Below are 24,909 nucleotides of genomic sequence, written 5' to 3' on the forward strand. Positions count from 1 at the left end.
ATTCTTTTAGAATAGGGGCGGCCTGCAGGGCTTCATATGGAAACAATGCAGATAATTGGGAGATGGAAGTCTGCCGCTGTTAAGTCATATGTCCGATTGGACTTAGCTCATGTGCATAGCATTGTGAATAGATCTCCTTTCTAGATTTACCCCTTCCTCCCCTCCAGACGAAGGAGGGTTTGGATCCTGGGACATGCCTTCACGCATTGGGCAGTACAGAAGTCACAGGTCGCCAATATGGTCCTCCCTTATGTCTTGCTCCATACGGTGCATTTCTTGATTCAGTCTCTGCAGCATGCGCTGAGAACTACTACTAACTTTTTCTTACGGTGGAAGAAAGACAGGGTTGCAGTGCCCAAAGTGGTGATAATTCACCTGGGGGGGAAATGCCTTGGGAAACATTATTTGCAGACAATTGATAATTTACAAAAAGTGATCTGGTACAATTTGCGAATATGTTCAGACTATTTTCTTCTTGTCATATATTCTATGGATCAAATGGTCTGATATGAAGTTGTGGAAGTGGGGTCACAAGAAATTAAATTGGCAAATTGGGGGCCATCAAATAATGCACGAGTGGGCTAACAGTGTGAGGGTTTTTACAGACAAGATCTCATACATCGGATACAATTTATTCAATAATGCACTGCAGGAAGCTTTGAATTACTCCTTAAAGGGTGTGGGGTGGGCATGAGGCAAGTTTAGCACTGTCTCACGCCTGTACCGCCAGTGGATAATTGTTAACAGGGAAGACATGTTTTACTCTGTATTTTTGGCTAGGGCTTAGGCCGAATATCAGCCGCCCAGACTTAATTTTATTTTGGGCCTTCACGGCCGGTAGTGCAGTAAAATGAGGGACATGGTAATGCCTGATGTGGGCCTCCTTGCTTGGCAAAGTGGCGTGGGGGCCTGTGAAAACATCACTGCCTTGCTGGGATCCACAGCACGGGTGGCAAAGAGGGGCAACCTGGTGATCTGTGGAGATAATCTGTTTGGGTACAGTAGGTTAGCAATTTTTGTTTACTTTGAAAATGATATAAGCTGGCTGCAGCCATTACACCCAAAAACAAAGCTATGGTCTAAATGATGTCGTTGTTCTGCTGTCCAGGTGTGAGGGGAGGGGCGAGCGGTGAAGGGTAATGCTATCATAGTGGCTGCTCAGGCTAGTTTGTGGGCCTGTGCAGGGAGCCCGCTTTTAGTCCAGTGCTGTAGAGCATGCCTGGCCATTCCCATCCCCAATGTGGTCGCTGTCCCATGCACCCCACCCCCTGTTCCCTTCCTCATCTCACACGCCGGCTGACTGCATCACTGTGACATGGCGGGGCGACGTGTCCGGAGGGGGGTCAGGCAGAGTTGGGCGCATGGGCTTACAGTCCTTCGCTAGGAGATGATGTAAAAGGGGATTTAAATTCCCGGGTCTGCTCTATCCCTTCCTTCTGCTTTGCCTACCGGCAGACCTCCACCCCACCCACACTATGCCTGAGATTATGCATAACTAACGATAAAATTAAAGGCAGGCCAATATTTGTGATTGGGAGGGGAGTGCATGGAAGATTTATTTGTGGGAGATCTCTGTCTAATATTGTTAGTACCAGTTGGTCATGTTATTACGACGAGCACAGAGAGATGTTAATGTTAGCCTTATTACACTGAGCACAGAGAGGTTTCCATGTTAGTCAGATTGCAAATCATGTGTTTGTAAGCATTTGATTGTTACAGCTGGTAGAGGCAGTGGGATACCCAAGCCAATGGATAATTAATGGGGAATACATGTTTTACACTGGATTTCTGGCCAGGGCTTAGGCCAGATAATATCCGCCCAGCCTTAATTTTATTTTGGTCCTTCACGGTCGGTAGTGCAGTAAAAGGAAGGGCATGGTGATGCCCGGTGTGGGCCCTTTTGCTTGGCAACGTGGCGGGGGACCAGTGAAAAAATTGCCACCTTACTGGCATCTATGGCGAGTGGCAAAGAGGGGCAACCCAGTGATCTGAGGAGGTATATGACTGAGGTACAATAGGTTAGCAATTTTTGTTTGTTGAAAACGATATAAGAAAGCCAGCTGTGGCCATTACACCCAAAAACAAAGGTGGGCTAAATGTGTCTCTTCTGCTGTCCAGGTGTGAGGGATGGAGTGAGCAGTGAAGGGCAATGCTATCATAGCGGCTGCCTGGGCTAAGGGTTAGCAACCACCCAAGAAGTCTCCCCCATTATCATGAAGATTCAGGAGCCCAGGAATAAGTGGTTATTGTTGGGTCTGATAGGATAAGACCTGTCACCCAGAGACACCCACTCTTCCCAGTTATGCAGCCTGAATGTCTACACCCACTTCCACAGAGCAACCAGAAACCCAGGAATAAATGGATTACAGTGGGCTCTGGTGGGATAAGACCTGTGACATAGGCACCCACTCTCTTAAATGATATCAGTATAAAATGCCTTTTCTATTTTAGAAAATGAAGATGTTCTAGGAATGGAAACTGAAGTGGTATTTGAAAAGAAAGAAGATACCAAATACACATACATACCCCATAACACTATCAAGTCATAACAGAAAACTCCTTGTGCTGGGAGACTCAAATCATCAAAGGCACTGATTTGAGAATTCATATTGAGGGGAACACAATGGTTAAACACTTTCCAGGATTCTCAATTGGTAAAAATGTGAACCAGATAATCAATGCAATTAAAGAAGAAAGAATTAAGGACTCTAAAATAAATATCTGAGGACCAATGACCTTGCTAGAAACAGCATCCAGTGTCTTTTTATTTTATATCCTGACTTTGTCTTTTTAGCTTGTTTTATTTATGAACATTTTAAACTGTAAATAGCTTAGGAAGGTTGATAAGTAGCCTAGAAAGTTTTTAAATACAGAGATTTCCACACTCTGGGGAAGCAGATTGGGCACATGGCAAAGACTATATTGGCTTTTCAGACGTATTACTTGTTCATGGAAAGGAGAAGGAAAGGCTAAGCCATAGAGACAACTTCCATGCATGGCTCAAAACCTGGGGTAAGGAAGAACAGTAAAATGCTCTGATATAGATAGTTTACATCTGTTTGTGGCAGGAAAAAGAATCCTAAGTGAAAAATTCAAATCATATGTCAATAAGGCATTTAAACCTTAGGATGGTTGTTTCAGAGGAAGTTGGAATGTCATCCCTGACAAATAAAGGAAGTGGGCAGAGAAGTTAACTAAAATCAATTCAATAGGGCAGAAAAAGTGTCCAGGAAGAGCAGCAAACAGGGAGAAAATCTGTAAAACTATGAGCATAAATGCTTATAGTCTGGGCAATAAAATCCCAGATCTGCAAGCCTTAATGGTGGAGGCAGATATTGCTATTATGGAAGCATGATTCAGTGAGTCTCATGAATGGGATATGGCCATACTAGGCTATAACCTAGACAGAGATGATAAAAATTGGGGAAGAGTAGCTCTTTATGTCAAAAACAATATCTGAGCAACTGAAATGTATGGGGAAAAGAGGAAGCACTATGAGTTGTCTTAAAGAGAGATGATGGCACTTCCATTACACTGGTGTGGTCTACAGGTCTCCAAATCAGTTAAGAACCAGATAGAGATCTGACTGAAGACATCCAAAAAGTGGGAAGGCAGGGAGAAGTGTTCATTGTGGTTTTAATCTGCTGGATGTGGACTGGAGCATCCCTCTTGTAGAATGTGCAAGAAGTAGAGAGATGGTGGATGCTCTTCAAGGGGTTATGCTCAGGCAAATGGTGATGGAACCCATGAGGGGAGGAGTGCTACTGGATTTGGTACTCACAGATGTCCATGTAGGCACCCACTTAGGAACCAGTGATCTTCAAACAATATGGTTGGATATAGTGGCCAAGAGGGGAGGGGTCACACAAAGATTAAGGTCCTGGATTTCAAAAGCAGAGACTTTGGTAAAATGGCAATGTATCCTGAGAAGGAGCTAGAAGGCTGGGAGAAAATCTGTGAAGTGGAACAAGAGTGGGCCAAATTAAAAGTATCTAGAACAAAAGTGACCAACATTTATGATAAAAAGTAAGAAAAACATGAAACTGATCTGGTTCTCTAAAGTGGTGACTGAGAAAATAAAGGCAAAAAGAGTGGCATTCAAAAAGTATGAAGGAACTCGAAAAGTGGAACACAGGGAAGAATATCTGGTAGCTGAAGGAAATGAGGAATGAAGTCAGAATTGCGAAAGCTTGAGAGGAAGAAAAGATTGCCAGAGAGGTGAAGCAATACATCAGAGAAAGAAAGAGGCTAGAGGTGGCATTGTAAAATTGAAAGGAGACTAGGAACAAGGTGTGGAGAAAGATGAAGAAATAGCAGAAATATTAAACCAGTTCAGTTTTTTCATTATGGAGAGGGATTGTTGTTAGCTAACAAGAGTACAGATGATGGGGGATAGATACATACCCATTTACAGAGGAGATTTGAGTGGAACTAGCAAAACTAAAAATTGAGATACATCCCGGGATACTTGGGGAGCTCTGAGAAATGCTGATGAATCTGCTGAAAGATCTATTCAATAGATCCTGAAGATGGAAGGGTGGTTGTAGCCTCTCTTCACAAAGTAGGGAAGAGACTGATAACTACAGGCCAATTAAGCTTACCTCAGTGGTGGGGAAATTAATGGAGGGATTACTACAGCAAAAGATAATGAACCATGTGCAGTCCAGTAGGTTACAGGATCTGAGACATGGTCTTACCAGAGGAAGGTCCTGTCAAATAAATCTAATTGATCTTTTTTGATTTGGTGACTAGAAAATTGGATCAAGAGAAAGCTCTCTGTGTACTTTACTTGGATTTCAGCAAGACTTCTGATATGGTCCCATATAGGAGGCTCCTAAATAAAATGAGCTGCCTGGGAGTGGGTCCTAAGGTGGTGGAATGGATTACAAATTGGTTGTTAGACAGACATATGAGAGTAGTAATTTTAAATAGAACCTATTTTGAAGAAAGTGGAATTCCTCAAAGATCTGTTTTGGGAATGGTTTTGTTTAATATCCTTATGAGGAATATTGTAGGGGGATTAGAAGGTAAAATTTTGTCTTTGTGGATGATACCAAGATGTGCAAAGGAGCAGATGCGCATGAAGGAGTAGAGAGAATGAGAAGTGATCTAGAAAAACTTGAGAAATGATTGAAGATTTGGCAGTTGGATTCAATGCCATGCATTTAGGGGTATGGCAATCCCAAGGAGTTGTATTTGCTGGGGGGTGAAAGACTGGGCACAAACTGGAAGAGAGACCTTGGAGTGAGTGTGTTTATGATCTGAAGGTGGTGAGACAATGTGACAAGGCAATAACTAAAGCCAGAGGGATGCCGAGATGAATTGAAAGAGGCTTAACCAACAGGAATAAGGACATCATAATTCCCCTGTACGAATACTTGGTGAGGTCTTACATGGAATACTGTATTCAGTACTGGAGACCTAATCTCAAAAAAAGATAAGGACAGATTGGAAGCAGTGCAGAGAGAGGCGACCAAAATGGTGTAGGGTCTGTATGGAAAGCCATATGAGATGAGACTGAGGGAGCTTTAATGAGTATACCTTGGAAGAGAGCAGAGATGGGGTGATATGATTATAGAACTTAAAATACCTGAAAAGAATTGAAGTACAAAAATCAAATTTTTTACAATGGAAAGGAATCTATAAAACTAGGGGTCATGGTATGAAATTCTGAGGATTAAGATTCAGAAACAATGTCCGGAAACATTTCTTCATGGAAAGGGTGGTAGATGAATGGAATGCCCCTCCCCCCCCCCCCGAAAGATGTGGTGAAGACAAGAACATTAATAGAATTCAAAAGGGCGTGAGACAAACAGAGGATTCCTGCTGGTTAAAGAATGGAAATGAAGAAATTGAGTAACTTTTCTGTTACAGTTTGGGATAGTCTGTATGGAATGGCAGTTGCTACTACCCTTAGAAGTTTTGGATGTGGCTTGCACAGAGTGGCAAAAAAAACAAACCAAAACACAAAACTTGCTGGGCAGATTAGATGGACTATGTTGGTCTTTATCTGCCATCTTTTACTATGTTACTGTGTTATATATAGCTGCGGCAAGACAACTTATTTGGCTGCGAAATTGGTCAGTGGATTCCATTTTTAGGACCAATTTGATTAAGCTGCTCTTTTAAAGGACAGATGTTTTAGAGAAGATCTAGAAAAGATGGCCAGGGTGATTCAAAAGTGCCTAGGGTTCTGGAGGATATGCCAAAGAATCCCCCTCATTCTCTTCCAACCCACAACAGAAGACTCTCCTGCTGACTCTAGGAGATATATAGACAGGTTCATTCCTCTGATTTCTCAGACGTCCTGGTCGTTTAGTAGATATATCCTTTTGGCCCTCCAGGAAAGTGGGGAAGGATGGGTCTATTGGGTCAGGTTCCTCTAGACCCTCCAATGAGAGTTTGGGGGCCTAGTGCCAGAGATAGGGGGCTGTCTATCAAAGTTTTACCAGAGATGGGCCCAGAGTACTTCAGACCTGTGGCTTCTGGAAGTCATCTGGGACAGTTATGCATTAGAATTTTTCTGTTCAGTTTCAGACACAGTTATGGTTTCCCCTTGCCATCAGGGACGAAGCAGAAGATGGTAAAAACAATGCTTGCGAGGTTCATTGCTCTGAAGCAGCAGTTCTACTCCCAAAGTTGCAAAAGGGACTGGGATGTTCAGTTTTCTTCATGGTTCCCAAGAAAGGGGGAACTTTTCGTCCCATCCTGGATCTGAAACAAGTCAAGTTCCTGCAAGTGACTCATTTCAGAAAGGAAACCTTAAAATCAATTGTTCTAGTAGTGAGGCAAGAAGGATGTCTCTCCTTATTGGGATTTGAAGACAGAGGCTTGTCGTCATTCTGATACGTAGAGAGCATTAGTGGTTCCTTTTGCTTTGCAGTGCTGGGAGAACATTTCCAGTTTCGGGCCTTTTTCCCTTTGGATTAGCTATGGTGCCCTGAACCTGTTTAAAGGTGATCGTTGTCTTGGCAGCAGTTCTGTGACGAGAGGGAATTTTGATGCACCCTTATCTAGATTATTGGCTGATTAGGGTGATGTCTGAGCAGAAAAGTACACTGGCTACCAGGAGAGTGGTACAGCTTATGCAGAACTTGGGTTGGACGGTCAATTTTTTTCTAAGAACAAATTGAAGCCTTCTCAAACTCTGGAATTATCTGGAAGCCCTTTTCAACCCAAAGCAAGGTAGAGTTAATCTGATGGAACAAAGGATTCACAAGCGAATCAGCAAGTTTGTTTGTTGCAGTTGGCCAGGTTCCCAACAGTTTGGAGTTAGCAGCTTCTCAGTTCCACAGCAGTAGCCTTGAACCGGTACATTGGGTGAGGGCCCACATGAGATCTCTGCAGAGGGTTTTACTTTCCAGGTGGGATTCACAGTCTCTGGTTTATTGCATTCAGCTGCTAGTGCCAAAAGAGGTCAGGAACAACTTGCAGTGGTGGCTGAATTCCAAGATTTTAGTACTGGGTGTGGATCTTGAGCCCCCATCATGGGTAATAATGACAACAGATGCAAGCCTATCAGACTGGGGAGCTAATTGTCTGAATCAGGGGCTCAAGAACTGTGGTCAGTAATGGAATCAAAGTGATCCATAAAACATTTGTTGGCTAGAGCCATTTTCTTGGCTCTGCTATACTTTTCTCCGCTGCTAAGAGGCCAGGCAGAATGACAATGCCATGGCATTGGCATATGTGAATTGTCAATGAGGTATATAAAATTCTGCAGGTGGCAGATGAGGTGGGCAGAGAATCTGAAAGTGATTTCAGCTTCCCACATATAGGGGTGGAGAATATACAACTCAATTTTCTCAGTTGACATTTGTTGGATCTGGAAGAGTGGTCCCTGTCTCAGGATGTGTTCAGTTAAATAGTATCCAGGTGGGGCATCCCACTGATGGATCTGATGGCAACATCCAGCAATGCAAAAGTGAGCAAGTCTTTCAGTCTGAGAAGAGATAAACGTTCATCCGGTTTGGATGTGGTTCAGTGCTGACTTGTGGGAGAGGTTCTGTATATTTTTCCTCCATGGCCTTTGTTGGGAAAAGTGATTCAGAAGATTTCTGGTCAACCGGGCCTAGTAATTCTGGTTGCTTCATGTTGGCTAAGGTGCCCTTGGTATGCAGAACTCGCATGACTGTTGCTCGAAGAGCCATTAAGATTCCCTCCGCACAGAGACTTACTGTCTCTGGGTCCAATTGTGCACAAGGATCCGGTCTGCTTTGTTTTATGTCCTGACTCTTGAGAGGGCAAATTAACAAAAAAGGGTTATTCCTGAGAGGTGGTAAATATTCTGTTATAGGCTAGAAAGTCTTCTACTTCTGTGGCATATGTGAGCATTTGGAGTTTGTCTTATTTAAAATTTATCAATCTCTTTCGAGGTCAAATATTCCAAAACAATTTACAACAAAAATATAACAATCAAACAATCGCATAAAATACATCAATAATAAAATAATACAATTGCCAACTACTGAGTTACTGAACACCACTGTCATGAGCCAAGTTATTCTGAGACTGAGAATTTTTAAGAGAAAATTCCATACTAACTTCATATAATCACTGATCACTAAAAACCACTGTCATGAGCCAGCTTTTTAAGTTCTTACGTAACTTCAACATTTCCTTTTTGTCCTTCCAATTTAAAGGAAGGAAGTTTCATAGGGTAGGAATCTCACCTGAAAATAACTTGTTTGTAATCGCTTCTGGCAAAATGCTTTAACATTTGGTAGCTCGAGGAAGTGCTTTTTGACAAGTGCAGATTCCTACCTGCCTCGTACCATTTTAATTTTCCTTTTAAATATGGAGGACATGGGCCATGCAATGACTTAATGCAAGCAATAAAATTTTTAATTTGTGACACACGTTCACCGTGAGCCAATGTAGGGCCCAATAATAGCCTTGATGTAGATCTTCTAAGGCTCCCAGTTACTATGCGTGCAATAGTATTTTGGATTACCTGTAGCTTGCGCAATAAGTTTACTGATAATTCTAAAGCATTATACTAATCCAAATGGGATAATATAAGTGCATAAGCTACAGTTTTTCAAAGAATTCCAATCCAGAAAAGGTCTAAACTATCTTACCATTTTTATTTTCAGATGAACGATTGACACTTGCGAAATGTGATGTTCTAAACTTAGACCTGAATCCAAAATTATGCCCAAGGATCTTACTACTTTTTTCATTATCAAATCAACATAATTCAATTTCAATCCTTTTTGAACCTCCCCCATTCCTAACCAAAGCACTTACATTTTACTAATATTCGCAACCAAATTACTGCTTTTCAACCACTGAGCCAACTGAGTCAAACAGATTTGTGCACAAGAAAATCTTCAACATCTTTACCTAGTAGTACCAATATCTGCACATGATCTGCATAGCTAAATGTACTGCAACCAGCATGTCAAACTGTCCCAACTGTAACAAATATGGTAATTAGTGGGGAAAGAGATGTCCTTTGAGGTATACCCCATTATACTTCCTTCACATTAGAGATTTCTCCCTGGAATAGAACTATTTATTTAATTTATTTATTTTTTATATACCGACATTCGATCTGAGATATCACACCGGTTTACATTCAGGTACTGTAGGTATTTCCCTATCACCAGAGGGCTTACAATCTAAGTTATGTACCTGAGGCAATGGAGGGTAAAGTGACTTGTCCAAGGTCACAAGGAGTGACAGCGGGACTCGAGCCCTGGTCTCCTGGTTCGTAGCCCATTGCTCTAACTACTAGGCTACTCCTCCTCCCTATTTGTTTTCTATCTTGTAAAAAGCTCTCTACTTATTTTTCTTCATCTCTATCTCTTCATCTCATCTTCATCTCAACTATATCATCTCAACTATATCATCTTCATCTCAACTATATCCAAGTTAAATATTTAAATTATATAGTTTATATTACATAATTTTATTAATTACCAGTAAAACTATTCTATATTATTTATTATCATTATGTTAAATTGTCATCCAGTTATAATGTTCTATATGTACCACTGTTCTATGTAAAGCCCCCTTATTTATGTTGGGCAGTTTATCGTTATATGTAAACCGGAGTGATTTATAGTCTCTATAAGAACCTCGGTATATAAAAATTAAAAATAAATAAATAAATAAATAAATCTCCTGCTCAGTGAGCATAACCCATTTGTCTGGACTGGTCTGAGTGGACTCAAGGAAAGGAAATTATCAAGTAAGAAGTAATTTCTCCATATTCCAGATTATCAACCCCAGTGCATTGAGAGTGCTTTCATGCCTCATTTGCATTTCTTCAATACTTCTGTGCCTTAGTATCTTCAGTATAGCTGCCTTTGGATAGTACTTTTCTGCCTTCTGTCTAGCCTGGTTCCTCAAGATTTCTTCTGTATGCTAATGCCGTCCGAATACTTTCAAAATGCTTTGGTATCTCTGTACAGGCCAATTTTCAGCCAAAGTTCAGTACCTAAGCTAGTTGACCAAATTTTGGATGCCTAGATTTAATTAATTTTATTTATATGTATTTATAACCCCCAGATCCAAGCCATTTGCTCCCTGTGAGGAACATAATTTATTATGCATATTTTCAGCATTTATATTAAAAATGCACAATGTATGACTGTAAAATCATATAAAACACACATAATCAAAACTTCCAGCTCAACCTTATCTCTCTACAATTATGAAGACCCAAATGAGCTAAAATACAAAACTGTGTATTGCAGTAGTTCTCACCTGTCTGACCAGAAGTTTCTAGTAACATCCCTTGATATAACTTACTTCTAAATATTAAAATGTTTGTTAATAAATTACTTCAGTTGACCCAGCGGCTTTTATTAATGTTTCATCGTTTTCAAAAACTCATATTCAGCAAATGGGTCCAGTGACTTTGAAAAGTGAATTATTCTGATGTCACAATTACTCTGTCATAATGACTCAGAATTTATTACGGTTGCTTAGGCATCCGAATACAAAGTAGTCTGTCTGGATTTTATTTGCTCAGGTACTTGTAGAGAGATTGCTCTCCAGGATGCATGATTTGGTCAAGTATTTAACTGCATGCTTATCCTTTTATAGAGAGCTGATGCAGTATTAGTAGTAACAGAGATGTGTTTCTTTTAGGGTTCTCTGGTAAATACCCTAAAGGAGGTGAGACCAACAGCTTTCATGGGTGTCCCTCGAGTTTGGGAAAAAATGCAGGAAAAAATGAAAGCTGTTGGAGCCAAATCATCTACACTTCGAAGGAAGGTGGCAGCATGGGCAAAAGATATTGGGTTGTTCACGAACCTGAAACGGATGAACGGGTAGGTTAGACACTAGAACTAAAATTTAATATCTGACTGAGTTACCTAGTGATCGTTAGTCCTGGAAAAAACTGGAGTCTTTGAAGGTTGGGATGCCTTTAACTGGAAGAACCACGCGCATGTGCACACATGGACGCGCCAGTTTTATAACATGTGCATACGTGTATGTGTGTGTTATAAAATTTGGCTATCTGTGCATGATTTTATATTGACGCACGCATGTGTGCGCGAATGCTGTCTCGAGTGCATAAGTGGGAATTTGAATGGGTACATGTGGCGATGCAATAGGCCTTTTCCCCAGTTTGCCCCAGTAAAGGAGAGGACTTCCCAACCCCCCTAGCTAACCTGCCTCCCTTTCACCCCCAACCCTTAAAACCCCGCTAACGAGCATTTTTTTGTTTTGTTACATGACTTGCACGCTGTCCAAAGCAGAAGTAGTGTTACATGATAGGCGACCCCCGGCGTGTGCTTGTGCGCGTAAATATTTGCGTGCTGGATTCATGCTACAGACCTGGCCCGCCCATGCCCCTCCTCTTTTTGGTGAGAGGAGAAGGTTTGATGCGCATACCAGTGTTGGCTTTAAAATCCGTGTGGCGCGGGCCAGGCTGAGTCCTGTGCGTGTCACCCGTCTTTGCACTTAGGGCTTTTTAAAATCTGCTAGTTTATATGCTCTGTTTACTACCATAAGAAGCTTGCTGGCAGACTGAATGGACCATTTGGTCCTTTTCTGCTGTATTACTAGGTTATACTAAAATATATATATAAAATATATTAATTTTACAATTTTGATTTGATCTGATAATTTTTGTAGAATAGCTTGTAATACCTGACTTTTAGTTTATAAACATAAAATGGCTGATTTTGAAAGGTTGCAAACCCCTGAGTTAGATCTGTTTAATCCAATAAATCAGTCATTTTATGTTGGGTTTTTTTTTTCTTTGTCCAAAATATTTTGGGAGCTGCCACCCTATTGTAAATAAGGCCATTCGTATAAATTGTCTTCTCCTCCCTAGTAGTCTCTCTCGCTTTCTCAATCATTTTCATCCCCAGCACTTTCTCTCATTACCCACCCTCTAGATGTCTCTCACTCGTGCAGTCGCCCACATTCTCAACATTTTCTCTGTCCCCCCCCATCCCCAGCAGTCTCTCTCTCTCTCTCTCTCTCTCTCTCTCTCTCTCTCAATCTCTCCCTGCCCCCAACATCCCAAGCTGTCATTTTAACTCTTTCAATCATACTCATCCCATCCATTTTTCTGACTTGGATCATGCCATTTTGCACCAGCTTCCTTGTTATGGAGCCGCATTCGGGTCTCCAAAGAGCTGCATGTGGTTTCAGAACCTCAGGTTGCAGACCCCTGAACTGAATTAAAAATTTCATGGTTGAATGGACTTTGGTTGGCAGCTGCCTTTATTGCAGTCTAACACACCAAATTTAAAGGTTTTCTTTTCTTTTATATTAAAGGGCATCTTCTGAACCAGTGACATTCCGTGTAGCCAACAAGCTTGTGTTTAAAAAAGTTCGTAAGGCTTTGGGATTGGACCGATGCACAAAGTGTTACACTGGGGCAGCTCCAATCACTAAGGACACCTTGGAATTCTTCTTGAGTCTTAATATTCCTGTATATGAGCTATATGGAATGAGCGAAAGCTCTGGGCCTCACACTGTCTCACTTCCAGATGCGTTCAGGCTCATGAGGTATGTCGTCTTCTTGCATTTGAAACCAGCAGACTCTACTCTAATTTTTGTTGATGGCTCTGTGATCGAAAACACATTCACATAAAGAACTGCTATGTGAATGCCTTAGCTGTTTTGGAAATAGAACTGTTGGTTACAAGATATTTTAAAGAAAGTGGACATGCTCTTACAACTCTAAGATTTCATGGAACTGTAGAAAAGTAAAAGTGGAGGTGACTAGGTCTACTGAAACTGAGGGAACACTATTGGAAATGTCTCGTATCTTTCTTTACTATAGAAGAAATGAAATCCCAAATGATAATGGGAATGATACATATTTAGAGACCTTCGTTATCAGTTTTTGTTTTATTTTTCCTGGGAATTTCAATGTTAAAACAAAAAAGAAATCAGCAGAAAAATGTCTCTTCCACTGATTTTTCTCCAGTGTGTTATCAGTCATTTTTCTTCTGACTGTTTTTGTTGTAACATTGAAATTCCCAGGCAAAATAAAAACTGAAAACAAATATTTCTATAAATATTTGATGTTCTATGCTGTCAAACCACAGGTCCTTTGGTTACTGTTGCAAGGAATTCCTCTCACATGCAAGAGACATTTAAAAAGGAAATTTGATCCATTAACAGTCAATGGTAGAGATCTGGGTATGAAATGATACTGTTTATCAAATTACAGTTATTTACGAAATGCATTTAAATTGTCCCATGTATGTAGTCCAAGTATTAAATGACATGGGTTTATTTGGATGTTGAAGCATATATATTTATATATAGATATACAGAGAGAACAGCAAGTTGACTACCTTACCAAAACTCATAAAGCAATAAAAAAAAAATGAGCTATCCCAAAAGTTTTTACAAAAACATGAATTGAATGCTGTAGACATACAAAAAAACTCTAAATACAATATGTATTAAATATAAAAAGCTTTAATAATCTAATGCAAAAATTTCCTGTGAAATACATTTAAACAAGCCAATATACACCCTAGTGCTGAGCTAAAAACATCTCACACACACAACCACTCACCAGCTACTGCTAAAAAAGCTTACAACGCACTCTTGTCTCCTTCACAAGGTAAACAAACAATAGCAAGTATGGGTACAGCAAATCAGTCATCAAAAATATTCAAAACCCAATTCTTATTGTTGAACAACAAAAATCAATGCTGGTCGTTGATAAATCACAATCTGTCAATCCGAAGCAGGTTGACACTACATTACTCAGTTATGTTTTTGTAAGAGTGTGAACCCTGGGCCGAGATGAGAGATGCTCCACCCACAGGAAGGAGCCCTGTGAGCCTCACCATCGGTTGGCGCGATCTCAGCGGCTTAGGACACAGCTGTATGACAGACTTCCTTATGAAGGAAGGAAAGGCAGAGTGCAGAGCGGGATATGCAAATAAGTACAGTTCTGAGCAGTGGGGTATACCCAGGGTGATACCACTGATGTGAAGATCCAGTAGTGGCCCGCAGAGCAGGGTATGCGAGGAAGTCCCTTCAGACGAATAGAGATACCTCAGAAGTGCAGATCCGGTAGTGGCCCGCAGAGCAGGGTACATCGAGGATGTCTGTACTGATAAGTCTGAGGTGCAGAAACCCGGAAGTGGATCTTGTAGCTGGTGCGGCAATACCCTGCAACACAGTGTATACTGTACAACTACTGAAGAGAAACGGTAGTGGCACGGGGTACACCGCAGAAAAGCTTCAGTAAAGCTGGAATCGTTGAAGTCTGTAGTAAAGTACTCAGAAGTGGTAGTTCCAGGAGAGAGTCCAGAGAAGTGGGTCAGGTAGTATACCAAGGCAGGAAGGCCCTCCGAGGAGCAGATAACCGGGAACGCGGAAGGGCTCCCGAGCAGCGGGTACCCAGAGCGTCCATACGCCAAGAGAGGAATCTGGAACTGGAAGTCCAAGAATGGAGTGGATTCAGCAATGCGGGAACTCCTTGCTAACTCATTGAAGCAACGGGCCGGTCAGCTTAACCTTTTAGATCATGCTCATTGAAGGAATTATTTCCTGATGCCCCTTTTTACATATCTTAACTAGATCCAAATATGACATAAATATGGTATAAAAAAATTTGCAGGTAATTAAAAGTATATGAAAAAATGTTCCACTTGTGGAACATTGGTACCTAAAAGGTTAAGTACAGCAGTGAGTTGACGTCATCCGGAGGGGATGCCCCCGAGGTTCCTGCCATGACGTGTACAAAGGAGGCCCTTGTGCGTGCACCTTAGGTGATTCCAGAGACAAGATGGCAGTCGGCAGCACCCACGCCGTCCTGGGGATGCTGGGGAGGTTGGCGTTGATTGGTGGAGGCCGCCATTCTTCCTAGGATTGATGGTGCAGGGAAAAGAGAGGTGAGCATGAGAGGTCGCAGCCATCTGCAACAGACTGGCGTAACATCAGTTTTGAAAGGTGACCACCGTAAATGAGGATGATTGCTGCAAAAGCATAAATCCAGTGATGTAATCCAAGGGAAATGATTTATATTGTTTGTTTAGGTCCTGAGAGAGGCCTTTATTTCGCTGTCTATCCAGCTTCTTCAGGGGAATATAGAAAGCCCAAATGATATCATTGTATTTTATGTCTATTTTTATATCACTTCGGAATGCATAATTGTAACAATGGTGGACAAATTGAGGATTAAATTTTCATAACGCTTTGAGTTGAGCCGCATATCAGTGCAGAAGAAAGTGAATGGCAAACACCACAGGAACCGGGACGGAAAACCCCCTGTTACAACATTGTCAATTCTTCAAAGAAGATGAATTAAGTCACATTTAGGAAATCTCTGAAAATTTGTATGGGAGGTTTTTTTTTTATTGGATATTCTATTTGTCAGCTGTTTTGAAATAAACATTTTTTAGTAATATAGTTTTACAATTCTAATTTATATTTCTTGTTTGAGGAATGATGATGATTTTGCTTTTCCATTTGTTTCACTGTGAGCTGCCAGTCTACGACAGACATGGAGAGGGAGGGATTTTTAAAATCCTTATTAGTTTTAATTGTTGGGTGCTATTTGATGTGTTTGCCATTCTGAAATATATTATCGATGTTTAGGAAATTGTAAAATTTATATTGAGGGGTGGAGGTGCCAAAGGAAGTATCTGCCTCAGGTGCCAAATACATAAGGTATGCAACTGGTGTGAGAGCATATAAGTGATGAAAAGGAGTAGATTTGTACAGTGCAGCTTGCACTGCACTGTACAAATCAATTACTCATTAGACATTTCATCACTTATAAGGACTACAATTCTTTACTGATGTCAGTTTTATTTTATTTATTTATTTATCAAGTTTTATATACCGTCATTCGGTAATGCCATCACAACGGTTTACATATTTTACTAGGAATACATGTGAATGTGTCTTAACACCCACCCCGATTCAAAGTGCCCCCTACAGTTTTACCTATATAGAGAGTATCAGACTGACTCTATAGAGCTGCACTCTCTCACACTCTCTGCATAAAGGCTGTAGAGAAGTATGTGCAGCAACAGTATTTTAAATGCTACACACATACTGTATAAAAAGGCACATTTTTGCTCACGCTGCAATATGCGCATTTATGGGCGCACGTGTGTTCCTTTTAAAATTTATCAGTGTGTGTGTGTGTCTGAGATCCTGTGTGCAATGCATGTCTGGCTGAGTGAAACTCTGTTAAAACGTCTGTGCCTGCGTATGTGAGAGCCTGTGTGAAAGCTGAAAACATAAGACTTGCCATACTGGGTCAGATCAAGGGTCCATCAAGCTCAGTATCCTGTCTCCAACAGTGGCCAATCCAGGTCCCAAGCATCTAGCAGGATCCCAAGGGGTAAATAGATTCCAAGCTGCTTATCCCAAAAATAAGCAATGGATATCTGCAAATCCAACTAAATAAAGGTTTAAAGACTTTTCCTCCAGGAACTTGTCCAAACCATTCTTAAACACAACTGCAGTTAATAGCTTTCACCACATTCTCTAGCAACAAATTTCTCTTATTAGTTTAAATGTATTACCTAGTAACTTCATTATATTTCCTCTAGTCTTTGTACCTTTTTGAAAGAGTATGTTGCAGGAGCTCTAGGGAGCGGTCCCAATTCCGGAGAGGTTAGTGTGCCCTTGGACCATTGCGCAACTGCAGAGGAGCTCAGAGGAAGTGCCGAGGCAGGCAAGGGGTGTCCAAGCTCGGGCGGACAGACTGAAGACCAGGAACTCTGACCTCTGCTGAACCTGAACGCACCAGAAGAGACCCAGCAACGCAATGCTGGTCTCTGGGGTAGCCCTCCGGCCACTCGATAGCCCTTTCGGACCTGCCACCTGGAAACGGCAGATGCGACAGGACAGACAGAGGATTAGGACAGGCGATGGTACTGGGACAAGACGAAGACACTTAGAGATATGGTCACAGCTAAGGCAAGGCTGAGGCTTCAGGATGAAGAGAGGATCCGGGTGGCTCAAGACAAGGTCCAGCCAGAGCACTTCAGTGACCTGGCGCCCTGGCAGGTCCACTGACAGCAGGGTCCACTGGATGGGCTAAGGTTGGCTCCCGGAACCTGGAACATCCGCACAAGGACAGTCTAAGGGAACTAGGTAGACAAGGACTCTTGGTGAGTGGTGATGAGTGTGCCTGAACAGAAAATCAACATGGAGAAAGGCAAATGTCCCAGAATTCTCTATTTTGCCTGCCTTGGTTGTATGAACTCTAAGTGACTTATTGAGAATGACTTGCAGAATTCCCAGGATATCTGGACAGGCAGTCTCCATACTGTGATGACTAATCATCGGGTCACAGAAAGCAGAAACCAATGGCAGGAACTTCAGGCTATGTGGACACTACAGAGGCAATCTTTCTCAGGGGCAATCTTTCTCAATTAACAGATATGTTAATTACCCTGACCAGCAAGATTTTATCAGAACAAAGGACTACCTAAAGAGTGATGGAAAATGGGCCCCACCTGGGAGAAATACTCAGGGGTAGCTAGGGATGATCTTATGCTGTTGACATGACATCCAATGTATATTATTCTCTAAGACACACTCTAGAATCTTCCACAATATTGTATGTTATCTATAAAAGAAGGATCACTTCCTGTATACAGTGAGATGCTAGTGGTCTGTTTGTCAGAGACATGGCATCAGCATCTCCCAAGAATACTTCTATTGTTCAATAAAAAATTATGCTTTCAATAAAAATCTAAGTGTTCTGGTCTCCCTGGCCTTAAGCGTCATAAACAAAATGGCGTGGTCCTTAACAGTGGATAGACGACAGCAAGGTTAAAACTCAGGATGAGGTGGAATCCGGATGACACACATAGCAGGTTCTGGCCAGAGTGGAAGCTTCAGTGACCGGCGCCCTAGCAGGTCCACTGCAAGCGCAATCTGCTGGGGGGAGGCTAGGGCAAAGCTGGAACCAAGGACATCCGAGGACAAGGCTTCCAAAGAGGAGCCAGAAGGAGTGGGTGCCTGGAGGCAGAACATCTGAAGACGAGGACATCTGAAGACAGGATCATCTGGAACATCTAGAGAAGAGGACATCAAGAACATGTGAAGGTGAAGACATTAGGGACGTCTAAAGATGAAGACACGGGATCTGACGAGACCAGGAACCATAGAAGATGGTGAGGGAATTCCCATGAAGAACAGAGAGCCTTGAAGAGGCTAGAATCGACGAGAAATCCAGGAGCGGACTGGCTCCTTGCAAAGGCACTGGAGGACTGGTGAAGAACACTTTTATAGGGCAACAGTGGAGATGCCGATGACATTATCAATCAGGGCCGTGGGGCCTTTAAGAGGACAGAAGAGGCGTGGCTGTGTGCCTAAGGAAGGCAAGACCAGGGACAGCGACGTCCATGCCGCGAAGAGGAAGCAGGGGCGGCACCAGGCTGCAAAGCAGGTCCCGGCGTCGGCAGCTCTCCTAGCCACAGGATACTGGCTCAGAGGTGGCCTCTGGGCCACATGGGAGGGCGGCGGCCCAGCCCGCCGCAGGAAAAGGACAACATCAGCAGCCTCTAGGCCGCATGGAAGCACGGTGGCACAGTCTGCCATGCAGGAGGGTGACGTCTGTGGCATCCGGGTCACAAAGGCGGGATGGTGGCAGCTCAGACTGCTGTGGAAGACAGGCGGTGGCCTCCGGGCCGCAATAGATGGCGTCTGGGCAGGCTGGCGGAGGTAAGAGGCTGCTTGTGGCTAGGCCCGTGAGCAGCATCGCAACAGAGTAAACAACTGATTAATGTTTACTCGTTTCATTCCACCCATTATTTTATAAACTTCTATCATATCTCTGCTCCAAGCTGAAGAGTCCTAATCTTCTTTAGCCTTTCTTCATAGGGGAATCATTCCATCCCCTCTATCATTTTGGTCGCCCTTCTCTGTACCTTTTCTAATTCTGCTATATCTTTTTTGAGATGTGGTGACCAGAACTGCACACAATACTCAAGATGAGGTCTCACCATGGAGCGATACAGAGGCATTATGATATTCTCTGTTTTATTCTGTATTCCTGTCCTAATAATCACTAGCATTCTATTTGCTTTCTTGGCTGCTGCTGCACAAGATTTCAATGTATTATAAACAATGGTGCCTAGATCCTTTTCCTGTGTGGTGACTCCTAATATGGAACCGTACATTGTGTAGCTATAATTTTGGTTACTCTTCTCCAAGTGCATCACCTTGCACTTGTGCTCATTAAATTTCATTTGCTATTTGCATGCCTAGTCTCCTAGTTTTGCAAGGTTCTCTTGCTATTTCTCACAATCCTCTTGTGATTATTCAAAGTTGTTAAATTTTGTGTCAGCAGCAAATTTGATCACACCACTTGTTTCAATTTCAGGTCATTTATAAATATATTAAAAAGCAGTGGTCCCAGAACAGATCCCTGGGGCACTCCTCTATTCATCATTCTCCATTGGGAAAATTTACAATTTAGCCCTACTCTGTTTTCTGTCTTTTAACCAGTTGGCAATCCATAATAGAACACTGCCCCCTATCCCATGACATTTTAATTTCCTAACAAGTCTCATGAGGGACTTTGTCAAATGCTTTCTGGAAATCCAGATAGACTATATCAACTGGCTCATCTTATCCACATATTTGTTTATGCCGTCAAAAAAATATAGCAAATTGGTGAGGCAAGACTTCCTTGGCTAAATTCATGTTGCCTTTGTCCCATTAAACTATGCTTATCTATATGTTCAGCAATTTTGTTCTTTATGATTGTGCCAATTTCTACCATTTTGCCTGACATTATTCACTGGTCTAAAATTTCCTGCTTCACCCCTTGATTTCGCTTTAAAATTTGGCCAAATGCTAAGCTCCCAAGGACTGACTGCATATGCGCCAGTGTATCCTTGTGAGCCTGGGAAATACTAAGAATCAGCATATGCAGCTTTGCCAACTTGTCTCCAAGTAATCTGGATATCTGGACAGAATCTAACTTGATATCTAAGAAAGTGAGCTTTCAGGTGGGAAACTCCAGTTTATCAGCAGCCAAAAGGACTCCAAAACGACATGCAAGAGCTTGAAATCCATCATATAGTTCCTGGCAGATGTTTGTGCCAACGAACAAGAAATCGTCTAGATAGTGAACAAGGCTGTGTCGACCTGTGCAGTGAGCCAGCTCCCAGTGGAGGAATAAGCACAAGAAATGGAGCAACCCATTGGCATTCACCTATTGAAATAGTATGCACTTTTGAAAGAGAACCCTGCAAAGGAAATCTGGCAAGGTATACAGGGAAGAGCCTAAATGCAGACATGATCAGCCTTGGCCATAAATGCGTATTCACCAACATCCCTAAGTATGTCAAGGGCACTGTTGAATGATGCATACCGCACTGCATGCACCTCAGCAGGAATGAAATCCTTTAGCTGTTCCCCTGCTGAGTAAGAGAAATTGAATATTAACCTGAATTTTCCTTCTTGAAGAACCACTGCTAAGGGGGATAGAATCATTAACAGGAATGGTTGTTCAGGGAATAGACCTGCCATCTGCCCCAGTTCTAATTCAGCAGACAATTTTTTTTTTTCTTAAGCTTTAGTAAATCAAGCCCTTTTCTCCCAGTGGGGAAAAATGTTTAGTGACTAAAGCCCTAAGCTGGTAAAACGCCTGGCTGGAGGCACATTGCTGCTGGAGGTTGTTGTTAATGGGCCTGAATATGGGATTGTAAAATCATTCTTAAAACCTTCCAGCACAGTGGCTACAGCCAATTTTGCATAATTTTAATTTATCTCATTTTTATATTCTGTTTTTCACCGAAAGCGGATTACATTCAGGTACTGGTAGTATTTCCCTAGTCCCAGAGGGTTTGCAATTTAAGTTTGTACCTGAGACAGCGGAGGATAAAATGACTTGCCTAAGGTCACAAGGAGCAGCAATGGGGGGATTTGAAGCCTGGTCTCCCTGATTCATAGCCCACTGCTCTAACCACTGGGTTACTCCTCCATGTCACTGGAATAAGTATTCTTATCTTCCTTTACTGCTGGGATCTTTCTTGGGGCACCAAGTGGCTGGGTGATTGGCTGCTCAAGCAGTACAGATGTGCTAATATTAACAGTCTTGTGAAGAGCGTCTGCCTTTTATTAATTCACCAACATGCCTCAAGGGTAGCGGGGCCTGCCCTTCTATGATTCATGACATTGGAGATACTCTGAAAGGAGCAGTTGTGCATCTGCGTATCTGCCGCCCTAGCCATCATGTGAGAGAGCCAGCTCAGTCATGTAAACCCCAGGACTTACCTGGTGTCATCCTTTCCCTGAACCTCTCATCATAGTTGAGCCAAGTAAAACCTTTATAAGGAGAATGAGCACCGACAATTGTGTCCAAATATGACTGCATGGCCAGTTGCTGTGAAGGATTTACCCTGCCAACTATTGAAGCCGTCCATACAAATGACTTCACCCAGTTACTGATGTTCCGGGACACTCATTTAGCCCCACTCACTGGTTCGTGCTGCCTATGCCCTTTATCATTGCCACCTTTCATGCGCCCTTTCATCTGTGTCAAAATATCAACATATTGCCTTAGGAAGCACGGGGACTCCCTGCCACAACTGTGTACTGTTTTGTGTGGGAAGACTCGCATTCACCATTGTGGCAGTATTGGAAGTGTCAGCCATAGAGGGAATTGGAAGACAGACCATTCCCACTAGAGGACTGAAACTATGAGAGCAATGCATTTACATTTAGGTTTTGCATTTTTTGCCTCATCCTCTCCTTGCACTGGAAGGATTGCTGTGGACTTGCCCTCTTCAGTAGGTGCTAGAAGTTGGACAGCAGAAGGAGAATCTTGTTCTGACACTGCTGCTGTTGATACTGACCTAGTAACTGTCTCTACTGGTTGAAAAACAGATTAGGAGTCAGGTGCGCGTCTAGATACTGTATTGGATATGGTAGCACTTCCCTACTTTGGTCAGGAATGGCACAACTTGCATTGACCTGCGAACAAGATTTAATGCCTCCTGCCTGGAGGGCATGAAACCAGAGATTTTGGATGTGCCTTGGCTATGGCCCCATGCCCTACTGAACCCCGTAAAACCAACTTGGGCTTTGAGGATCTTGCAGAAACATTTGTGCGGGATGGGTGATGACTGGTCCTGCTGTAAATGGTCACTCTGACCATCTGAGGCTGGCAGCTTTGGGAGGCCTCCAGATGTGAGGATCTGATTAGCCGCCCTGTACTCAGGGGGTAACAAGTGGCTGGGCTGCAATCGGTGGACCAACCATCTGAGTTCTCTCAGATGGGTGCCACCTAGTTGCATACAAATGCATCTGAAAGTCCACCAGCAATGGGGTCTGGTCCCTGGATGGATGTTCAATGGCTGCCAACTGCAGAAGAGGTGGACCTGAGAGCCATCCATACAACTGGCATATGCTGCTGCTGCTGCTAAGTCATCAGTCCTTGAGTGTAATCCCCTCTCTTGAATGCCTGAATACAGGGCACAGGGCTCATCTTTACCTCTGTCTCGGGCACCCCTAGTCCTGCCCTGCCTACCCAGCTTACTCTAAGAGATGGGTGGCGACGCCTCCTGTAATTCCTCAGCAGGGGCACACTCATCTCTGTTGGCTTATGTCTTGACCCCCTCCTGACAGAACAAGCAATGGACTGGGGCCACCAATTTAGAACAGTGGGGTTTGGTTGCCTTATCTTCTGGCTTGGAGGTTGTGGGCAGAGGCTTAAATGACGCATGGTCTCACAACTGACCCAAGCAGCTGACCTATTTTGTGTGTGTGTGTGTGCTCTTGTGTATGTGTATATGAGTATATGTATGGATGTGTATATATCTAGCACCATGAGTGTTAAATACCAATGGGCCAGGTACACGAGGAGGAGCTGTGAGATGGGCTTCCTCCTTTCAGTTATGGCATGTCAGCCTCTAAATTCTTTTGCTCCCAGTGGGATCTGGTCCATCGGCAGCCACACGGGCCTCTTCCAACCCCCCCCCCCCCCCCCCCGTGTGTGCCGCCCTTTGCAATTGTAGGGTTTGCACCCCTAGGGCACCGAGCCTAAGAACATGAGGGAGTAGGAGATGAGCAGGAGGGTGAGTGAAAGAGGCTGGAGGAGGCAGAAGGGACTGAAAAGTATGTGCAGGAGAGTTATTGACAGGGACTGCTGAGTCCATGTATTGCTCTGTGCACTTTCTTTGTAACAAAAGAAATTGTTAGATGGTACCATATTTTCAAAATAAAACCGAAGCTGAGTTAGGGGTATTTTTGGACAGTGAATTATATGTGCCATATATATTTCTGTATGTCAATCTCGATAGTTGATTTCGAGACCAAAATCCATTGAAATGCATTAACCCGTGTATAAGTTGAGGTTTAAAATGAGAGCTCTATCAGAAAGATAGATTATATTCCTATGTCCATACTAACAAAAAAAAAAAAAAAAGTCACACAGTGCGCTAACTTTAGGACAGGTCAGCCACACGACCAGCTAACTGTGAATATTAGAATTAGCTGCTAGATCCACTCCATTTTTGTGCTTTGCCCATACGTACATGCTTGCCTTGGGGACTTTATAGTATATGTGAAAAAATGGATAGTATGGATGCATAAGTTGAACCAGCTTTTTTGGGCCTATTTTCCAGCATAAATTTCTCAACTTATACATGAGTAAATACAGTAAGCAAAAATTTCCAACAAATTCAGATCCTAATTTTTTTTCTTCCCCCCCCCCTCCCCCCCCCTAACTGCATCTGATTCACAACCTGAGATCATATTTGTAAGATAAGGATCTGGACACCATACCCCAGGTATTAATTTCTACTGGGTTAAATTATTGTATTTCACTGTACCTTGGGCTTTTGAATGTGTGTATTTTTTTAAGGCCCAATTAAAAGCCTATTGCCAATTACTATATATATATATATATATATATATATATATATATATATATATATAATATATAATTTTTTAAAAATTACTATTGTATATGTGTGTGTAAATATATATGTGTGTGTATGTGTATTTTTTAAATTCTATCAGGCTGCCACCATGGGGGAGGGGATCAGAGCAGTCACCAGCAGTGTCTTGGCAGGATGGGAGCAGGACGCAAAGGGGCTGGAATAAGGGTAGAGCCCTGTTATTGTTATGTTTGGCTGGCTGTGTAACATTACCGTGACCAGCCTCACTCATCCCCAAACACGACCTGCCTCCAGCACAGCTCAAATGCTGCCGATCCTATCTTCACTGGTAAAGACGCCACAATGCCGCCAACCTTGTCAGACCCAGGGACCTGCTAGGCATGCAAGGCACCCTGTGGCAGGAAACAGACCTGCCGGCATGCCTTGATGCCATCACATCGATGGGTACTTAGACCCCAGCCACACTCCCTGTCTTGCCTCAGCAACAGCTCTCCTGCCTTTTTATTTATTTATTTAAAAGTTCTTGTATTCCGTTACTTCCAGAGAATGCGTTCAGCACTGATTACAAATGAACATCCACAATAAAATATGC

At 42.6% G+C, this 24,909-nt stretch overlaps 1 protein-coding gene across 3 annotated transcripts in view; it reads left to right on the plus strand.

Moving 5' to 3' along the window:
* Nucleotides 1-24,909, plus strand: part of ACSBG2 (acyl-CoA synthetase bubblegum family member 2) — a 355,967-nt gene that overhangs the window by 266,122 nt on the left and 64,936 nt on the right. For all 3 annotated transcript variants that reach the window (XM_029610908.1, XM_029610907.1, XM_029610909.1), the window contains 2 exons: nt 11,101-11,282; nt 12,745-12,978. In XM_029610908.1, the coding sequence (XP_029466768.1) occupies nt 11,101-11,282; nt 12,745-12,978 (416 nt within the window). The remainder of the gene's footprint in view (nt 1-11,100; nt 11,283-12,744; nt 12,979-24,909) is intronic.

Source organism: Rhinatrema bivittatum, chromosome 8 (assembly GCF_901001135.1).
Source record: "Rhinatrema bivittatum chromosome 8, aRhiBiv1.1, whole genome shotgun sequence".
Classification (NCBI taxonomy): domain Eukaryota; kingdom Metazoa; phylum Chordata; class Amphibia; order Gymnophiona; family Rhinatrematidae; genus Rhinatrema; species Rhinatrema bivittatum.